The sequence below is a fragment of the Cyclospora cayetanensis genome, unplaced genomic scaffold (assembly GCF_002999335.1).
Source record: "Cyclospora cayetanensis isolate NF1_C8 unplaced genomic scaffold, CcayRef3 CcayRef3_contig_405, whole genome shotgun sequence".
NCBI lineage: Eukaryota > Apicomplexa > Conoidasida > Eucoccidiorida > Eimeriidae > Cyclospora > Cyclospora cayetanensis.
In genome coordinates this window covers 1-8,846 of record NW_020312376.1, presented here as the reverse complement: position 1 = coordinate 8,846, position 8,846 = coordinate 1, and the positions used below count along the sequence as shown (strand labels likewise).

The 8,846-nt window shown below is 47.2% G+C and overlaps 1 protein-coding gene across 1 annotated transcript; it reads left to right on the top strand.

Moving 5' to 3' along the window:
* The first annotated feature begins 1,336 nt into the window (after nt 1–1,336).
* LOC34624028 (pre-mRNA-splicing factor SPF27) lies at nt 1,337–3,734 on the top strand. Its single transcript, XM_026334387.1, has 5 exons — nt 1,337–1,709; nt 2,257–2,476; nt 2,848–2,976; nt 3,285–3,359; nt 3,656–3,734. Exons 1-5 carry the CDS (start codon nt 1,337–1,339, stop codon nt 3,732–3,734), a joined length of 876 nt encoding a protein of 291 aa, XP_026190172.1.
* Nucleotides 3,735–8,846: the final 5,112 nt, after the last annotated feature.

Genomic DNA, 8,846 nt, shown 5'->3' with positions numbered 1-8,846 from the left:
CCATCGATAGGCGTATAGATATATGATAGTCTGGCAATAAAATTACGTGCTGTACTGCTGTAGGGCTCTACCTAAGTTATCTGTAGTGAGACGCTTTATTTTACTCTGCAGACATTGTGGACAGTTATGGAGCGTTTTCAAGCACAACTCCTGTCTCCTTCCTTCCGCCCACCAAAAGGGAACCTTCATGGAGGAAGCGAGACAGCTAGGCTGCACGTTACTTCACCGTTCAAGCACTCTAATCATCAGGTACTTGCGCATAGACCTAGCGCACACAACACAGCAATAAGTCTTCTCACACGGAGATAGCAGTATTTTGCAGTAAATAAGATATACGACAGCCGAAGTCAATTATTCAGGCCCTACCAATTCTAAAGTAAATATAACTACTGCTCGAAAGCGTTCAAGTCTAGCTTAGCCCGTTGCATACAAACTCAATTGGCTAGGCAATATAGTGAACAGTCAGGTCGGCTCTCAACAGTAAATAGTAAGCCTCTCGAGAAAAGCCGATTGGTGTACCTTCAGAGTGAACAGCCATGAACCACTAACATGCAGCAGGATGTCGCGAATCTGTTCCACGAACAAACGGGTATACCAACAGGTTCGTCTACACATGTGCTTGCCCACGCGCAATCAAGGCATCTTTGTTCGCAAATAGGGTGTATTCAGGTATTAATCAAGCATTATTACACATTCTTGTCAGCAGCACCACTCCTCCCCACCAATGTGCCTCAAGAGTTCCGTGTTCTGACCCCTGCGAATCCTGTAGTTAAATTAGCCCTGCATGTTCGGACGGTTCCACTCTCAATAATTCCCAAGAGACATATCCACAGTGATTTATGATTTTCCAATAAAAAACAATACGAATCATGCACAACACGTAAGCAATATCAATTTCTCTCTCGCATGCAATCCTCACAGGCACCCTATTTGGGGCTTCCAAACAGCCAAAAGCAAACAAGGGAGAGCGCTTAGCCACCCAAGCACGAAATTCGCAGTATCTTTACCAAACCAAGCCTTATGAGGGATGTGGGAGTCCTGAGAAATTAGCATGCGGAATAGTGGTGGACTCCAGCAAGGGGCCCCCGATGGCTTGCCTCTTGGACTACAAAGCTTTGTCGGATATCCGTAGCACTTAAAAGTTTACCAATCATCCAGTAAAACTGAGCAACAGGAGGCTGCCGGCTACTATCACGGAAGCTGAACTGCCGACCATCGGATTTTCCTCCTTGATGACCGGAGCTACTTTGGGAGCACAAACACAATTTGCAGGAAGCGCAGTAAAAGCGCACGGACCCGTGTCCCTTTCTGGTTCTGTGACGCTTCGCTTTCTCCAATGTCAGCAGCGAGCGCCGACTCAGCGAATGGGCCCCATCCCACAGGCGGGCCCCAGTCCCTCGTTTCTGTGCGCAACGGCGTGCAACCTGAGGACCCCCAGTGCCCTGCTTCCGCATGTCCGGAGGTATATCTGACAGATCGCCTGCCGCATGCAATTCTCCTAGACGCGTTGCCGTATGTGGACCCTTTGCCAGCAGAGCAGCAGCAGCAAGTGCAGCAGCTACTACAGCAGGAAATGGCGGCTATAGCGCAGGAGGCGGGAGGACCGAGTTGCATCCCCGACTACCTGAAGGATCTCCCTTTTCCTCAGTTGCCCTTGCTTGATGATATGGAATGCATGCTGGGCAAAGAAATGGCCAGGAAGGCAAAAGGTTAGCTCAAAGAGCAGGTCATCTGTAGAACCGCATAGTGTTTAGACAGCCCAAAAGGTTTCGCAGCTATAGATATCGTAGATTTGGCATATGTTGGGGCTAATAGAAACCAAGTAGAACTGGCAGAGCAAGAGTCAGAAGCAACTAGATCAGCCTTCCGGTAATGCAAGTCCTGTGCCCGCATTATTTGCCCATGCATGCCTGTATTTCCGAGCCTGTGCATATGAGAATGTCTATGTATTTGTCTATTTGCCCATCAGTATCTATGCATGCCCATCCCCCAGCCAGCGCTACTGTATATCCACGCTTATCTGCCTTTTGCATTGTACTGCGTTTGTGCGCACCATGTGTGGACCACGGTGCATTAGTCCTCATGTCTGTACTTCTGTACATTGCCTTGTCTCCTGCTGCTCGTCTCTCATCAACCACAGCCACACGTTTCTCCACTTTGCTTCTATCAGCTTCGTTCTGCAGGTATTGCTGCATTGTTGTGCCTCGGTCCACTCTTTTCTTGCTGTATCTGGTCTGTCTGCTCGTTCGAGTTCAGGTGACCCAATTCCCGAACTGGATATGTCCAAGTACACTGCCTTCTCTGTCCCCTCTGGCGCCAAAGCATCAGACCCTAAGGCATGGGAATCTGCTGTTTCGCAGTGTCAACAGTTACTGCAGCATGCAGCGACGGCCCACATAAACCTGGAACTTATGAATTCTCATGCTGCTGCTTCTTGGCAGAGACACCTCACCAATCTTACTCAAGCTAAAGACAGGTTACACAGACACAAGCGCACACCAAAACCGCCGATATGCTAAAAACTTGTGGCTTTGTCTCTGCTACTGTTTCCCTATTCATGGGATCGTCGCCTCCCCTGCATCTCTGCATTATCTCCTGTTGCATCACGTTTTGCTGCCTCTCCTCTGTGTGCATGCACATATAACGAGGCTGCTCAACCCTATTCGCTCTTCCTTTATGTATATTTTATGTGATTTTCAAGCCGATTTCTCCATTCGTTGTCCAGCATGCTGGTTTTATAGCAATCTTGGAACATTTCGTGGTTCTTCCTTTTGTTGATGAATATTTCATTTCTGATTTATTATTAGTTTGGATTCACAAGCATCGCTTTATTTCTTGATTGATCAGAATGACCGGCTTGGCCAAGCGTCGCGCTGAGGAGGCAAATTCGATCTGTAAGATACGAAAGATGCAACAGGTGGAGGCAGCCGGAACCCTGAAACAGCTCGAGCAAACGGCTCAAGAATATAAGACAAAGTAAAGCATCCAGAACACGCATAAATAAACCCGATTGTCGAAAATTGGCTGCAGCGACAGTGCCAAAAGTTGCAGGGATTGCAGCTGTATATATGCCTGTGCACAGTTGCTTCTTGTCATGTCCAATCTCCTCTCCTCGTGTCTCCCATGCTGTCTGCATCCTCTTCCCCGTCCCCATTTGTTTGCTTTATTTTTTCCCGTCATCCGCCTATCTTCCCAATCTAGTCACTATTTGTATGTCGCATTGTTTTGTTTTGGTCTTTTTGCTATTTCCTTCGTTCCTCCTTCCTTCGCATTTCGAATTGCAGCAACGCCTCCATCATTGAGGCCTTGGGTCCTCTGAGCGCGGAGGTCCTCGACTTGAAAGGCAAATGCAGAATCAGGTATCTATTACTTCCTGCATCTATTGTCTACCTATTTGCATGCCATCCAGTCTACATCTTGTATTCGCACTGCATCTGCACGTCTACCTCCACCTCCATCTCGCACTGTGAATATGTGTAGCGAATCTACGTTTATGTAGTCGGACAATCATCAATTCTGAGTAAATCTCTATTTCTAACTTTCTGTTATACGCCCCTCTCTTTCCCTCACCCTAAGAGCTTATTCCTGAGGATGTCCCACCTGTGCGGTGCGACCTACGAGTGCTTCCTCCTACTTTTTTGTTTTTTCATACCAGAGGTATTTTGCCTGAGTACGCGGAAGAAGACGAATTCGACCTGGATGCTTGGCATGAGGCTGCAGGGACTACATCGTAAGCTCAAACTAGCTAGTCGTACCCGCTGGCTGCTAGACAAACAAGTAGCTGGCTAAACGTTTATGACTCAGACTGGCAATCAGGTGTTTAGTTGTACAGCCTGCACTAGCGTTCGTAGAAAGACAGTTGTGGAGCTGGCTAGCAACTTTTTTCTTGGGTGCATGCTGATTTAAGGGGCTTTAACTCGAGGATGCACACGAATGTGCTGCCACTGGCTGTCTCAATGTATTCAGGGAGAGATAAGCCCCTTAAAGAGACGAATATCAGCTGCTGGACTGGCAGATCCTAGTACTGCTTTCATTATTCCGACTGTGTGCTCATACGTATACCACGCTGGATATTGTGTGTTACGTAGCAGCAGCTTCTGTTAGTTTTGCTGTAGCTGCACTACTAGAGGTGCTAACACGACCCTCACTTGGACTTATCAAAGTGGTGTCAGTTACAAACAACCTCGTCTAGATATTAAACATGTACTTAAGTTTTATTTTCTTATTTACATTAGGAGGTACTACTGAAGGAGTTTTAGGTGACTCTACGCTGGGTATTGCTTATATTGCGTTTAAAATCAAGCACACACTTTCTGTTAACTTCACAACAAAGCGAGAAACTAATCTAACCCCATAACTTCTCTTAAAGATGCTGTTCATCTTGCTCTGTGGGCTCTTTGGAGGGGCTTTGAATGCATATGTGTTTGAATTGGCATCATTCATTCGGAAAAGAAAACTGGCATATTATGGAACAGATGGACAGGTAGACTTACGCAGGCAGTTAATTCTTGTTGAAAAAGTAGCCGCAAAGAAGGCGTGCTCCTGTGCCAGCAGCCCCACCAAGACAGCTAAGACCCTTCGCTTTACAGCTTACTCCTGTTGCATAGAGAATGGTGATCGAGAACACCTGGATCTGCTGCGTTGCAGTATCCTTACTTCGGACTAGCAATTCCGGCCTTCATGCAGCTGTGTATGTGGGCTTAAAGCATCCCCCGTTAGATTTTGTAGCGGGAGATGCTACCGTTCCGCACTTTTTGCTACAATGCCTAGATTTATTTGAAGATGAATTAACTTGTTTGGCGGTTTGTGGGTGCAGTTGGTTCCGAAGTAGCTGACATCAATACTTCAAGAGCGAATACTGTCTGCACATGGCTGAGCTCATATACGTGAATGCGCGCGAATGCCCAAAGGGTGCGCCATGGCGCGTGCTAGCAGACCTCCCGATATGTGCGAACCCCATGGGATCACGGCAGGTGTAACGAGCTAAGCTGACCCATAGGGCCGATCCACTTCAATAGTTTTGTTTTACAATCAGCGAAGTATTGACTATATGGTTTGCGTTATATCTTAGTGGCTGCAGAGTAGAGTTAGCTACCTCAACACAGCAAGGATTGATTCAATGTACCTGTGTGCTAGGTGTAGTGTGCAACTAGGTGTGGATCTTCGGAGTGCCTAGCAACGCAGACTCTAGCCGGCCTGTAGCCCTCATGCTAGAACCCTAGGACCCCCGGGTAGCTGAAGGAGGGACTATTTTCCTAGCGGCACCCAAGTGATGTTCTTTGAGCTCTCCTGTTGTGTTTGTGGTCAACTGTCTCCACTCAAAGACCCTAAGCGGCGCGCTACAGTTGGCAACCCCACACAATTCGGTACAACTGTTACTACGCCCATCCACTGCCTGCGGATGAAGTGAGATGTCATGTTTCAATGAGAATCCCACGTAATACCTCTTATCAGGCAGCTGGTGGGCCTTAAAGAACATAAAACGGTACTACGAGACTGGACCACACACCCTGAGATCGCCACAGCTAAAGATCTTGTCGCCGCACCGCTATCTTGCTAAAGCCACTATCCAAAGAGCCATCCCGGTAACAGCAACTAGTTCTTTGGGCAGTCCGTGATGCTGAGCAGTACAAGTTCCCCATGTGCAGTTGCAGTACTCTATTTCCTCTTAGTATCAATCCTTGTACTGGCTTTGAGGATCGGCACCAATATTTCACAGTCTCCTTAGTGACTACCATAAGTCCCCTCACTCGGACGCCCACACGACAGACTTCAGCACATCAGCAAGTTCGACTCAGTTCCTACATAAGAAGTCATCAAGTCGAAAAATAGTCCAGTGCTTCGATGGAATAACCAGCGCTACGCAGAACCAGCACTCAAAGCTTGTTTGGTAGTAAATGATGGTCTTTGTATGCGCTGTTGCTTGCAAGCCACGTTGAGGCCTAGGGGTAATAGCTTTCCCACTGTTTCTGTGGACGCCCGTAATGCGACTGCCACAAGCAACTAGCTGGGAAAAAACGTTTTACTGCTTGCCCATTCTCAACCCCTTCCCATGAATGGGCTCAATCTCCTTGTCACGCTGAACTATGAAGGTGAAGCATGCAAATTTACTATAGATTGGAGGAATAATTGCATGCTGTAATCTCATTGTCACACAGTCGCGCCACTGGAGTAAGGAACAGACAACCAGGCTCCTGTGCAAATCTTTTCTGGGGGGGAAATTGAGAGCCTTGTTATACAAAGGGGGAACAGGATTCCTAGGTGCTGCGAGCGCGCCTTCAACTGCAGAGAACGCACCTGAAGTGGCATCTGTAGTATTTCTTCAATACAACAAGCTCATGGCTATCCTACAACGTTGCACATGGGTATCGCGAACGCATAAGATAATACACTTGTGAAGTATTTCCTTGGATGTGGGATGCGTAGCTATGCAAAGAACGTCATGGAATTCGGCTCATCCAAAGATTTACCAACTCCGTCCTTGTGCAGCCAGTTTTCTGACTTCGATATCTCAAAACCCTCATTAAATGGCGGGCGTAGGTATCACTCGAGGTTATCAAGGCTTTATCTTGCACTGCAACCAAAAGGTGATGCAGTCCTTATCTTGGTAGATACCATCTGCAAAATGGCTCATTGCATACCCATTCGTACAAATGCAGCGGCTGTCGACACGTAGATCTGCCAGTAGTAGACCATCTGGCTCGCTTTCATAACGTAACACTTGCGTTTGTCTTACACCCTGATGAGCCATTTGATCTCAAGCCCTGAAAGTTCTTCTGTCGCAGGTTCAAGGTCGAACGACCCCGTTTCAAGTGACTGGCTCCTGCAATCCCAATGCCATATCAGGCGCGTTGATCGCGCAACAGATCCTGCGCGCATGTAAAGCGACGAGTCAACACGAATGTTACTACCACCCGTGGCATATCTGACGTTCTAAGGTCGTGGTATGGGACCTAATTATAGAATGAATACAGAACTGCTTATGAATTTATTGCCTCTTTCCTGATCTTGAACCTCAGGATTCCTTCATGAGTATGAGAGCCTCGGCTTTCGACAGGTTTAAAGACCTTAGGGATCGTAGGAAATCCAAACAATGCTGGATTTTACTCGCAAAAGGCACCGCAGCTTTAGGCCCGCTAGTTGGTCTGTGTTTCTACTGTTTTCATCCAGACCTCCGTCTACGATGATAACCCATTCTTGTAGTGGCCCTTACACATGAGTCTTAATTAATCCCGAGCATCCACAACACAATGGGGTTGCAGGGTTCCCCATGTGGGCAATACCGGTTTATTTATAATTTCCTTAAAGATTCGATCCCAAGGAATAACCAGTCATTTTTCTGTTCTAGAAAAAGCAGTAAGAATCCCATATAGAGACACCCTCGTATTCCCACGCTTTCGCGCTCACTTAACTGCCTGCAGCACGCACGCAGTTGAGGCCCCAGTGCCAATATAAAGAATTTTCGTTACTACAAATGATTAGTAATTAAGAGGAGCAGCAAGCTTCCGCGGTGTCATATCGTTTGGTCGCTGAAGGATATCTTTGCGTGCGTCGTTATGTGTAAGCCAAGCTGGGGCTTCGGCTACTTGCTTCGCGATTGGGCGGCTAGACATCAGTGCCAGTTCGGTCATTGCCCATGCTCCAAGTCTGCCCAGAGTAAAGCTCAATCACAATGCTAAGCTTAACGATGCAACAGTATCATGCAATTAAAACAAAGTCTGAAATAACACTCTGTCTCATAATTGTCGCCCCACATACACTCCTCTTTTGCCTCAGATGTAAACAAAATGCGCCTGCACAATCCTCTTGGCCTGGGAGCTCTGAAAGTCTGTTTGTGGCGAGGGCCACTAGGTATTCAGGTGTTAATCCTCTCGGCTTGTTTCCAACTGCGACAAGACAGCTTGATGCGGGATCATAGTGCTCATTTAGTAGGATGAGAGGAGAGGAATAGCTAGCATGCACGTTCCTGCGCCCTCAATCACTCCAAACCTTCACCGCTAGATGCGCATGCCTTTCAGCGCATGCCCGCAAAAAATTGGCCTCTTTAGATCGAACCGGCGTTACTTTGCAAAATCTGAAACTGCCAGACGAATCCATTGGTCACTTGTTCACTAGCTCATAATTGTACATAACTAGTACAGTAGAATGTGCCGAAGTGTAACTGTGCCCAATACATCTTCATTCCCCGTGTGCCCGATTTCAAGAACTAGGTTGCCGTGTTTCGGAGTTGTGACACCCCATCTAGAGCATCCGTGAGAAGACAATGAGCTACAGACTCGGTCTGAAATAGTGTTATTGAATCCAAAGAGCACTCTCGCCATGCCCTGCCATCTCCACATGAAGACGGGTACCACTAGGAAGCATGTAGCTGCCCTACCACCCCGATTATTTACAGCTAGTTGCATGTAGCATCTATCTCACACATGCGCAGCAAATAATTTCGGGAGTAAAGCTAACTTCATTGTACAACAATAAATATATGTGAGCCGACAGACCAAATAGTCTACTCTTCACTAATTTCTCAGCTATATAAAGGTCATTCAGCAGAAATTGTTCAGGCCTCTCATAGCGCGCTATATATTCTTCCCGATCTCAAGCGCCGCGTATCCACCCACAAAGCTGGCTATTAATCTTTCGTAAACGAACTAAGGTGGCGCCACTCAAAACTTTCATCTAAAAGCTCCCTTCGACTCTATCCTCTGCTGTCAAAGGACCGATAATCCAACACTTCCCTGTGAATCTCCTACCTCCTCACCAGACAGTTACCCACGAAGCAACGTCCGCAAATTACTTAAAAGTTTTCCAAGCTTCTTTCTGACGTCAATAATGACTCCTCCGCGGTGCCT

Excerpts from the sequence above, each read along its gene's own strand:
- LOC34624028 (XM_026334387.1), top strand. The coding sequence starts at position 1,337 with ATGTCAGCAGCGAGCGCCGACTCAGCGAATGGGCCCCATCCCACAGGC. Across the intron at positions 1,710-2,256 it reads AATGGCCAGGAAGGCAAAAG|GTGACCCAATTCCCGAACTG; the intron begins GTTAGCTCAAAG and ends GTTCGAGTTCAG. Across the intron at positions 3,360-3,655 it reads AAAGGCAAATGCAGAATCAG|AGGTATTTTGCCTGAGTACG; the intron begins GTATCTATTACT and ends TTTTCATACCAG.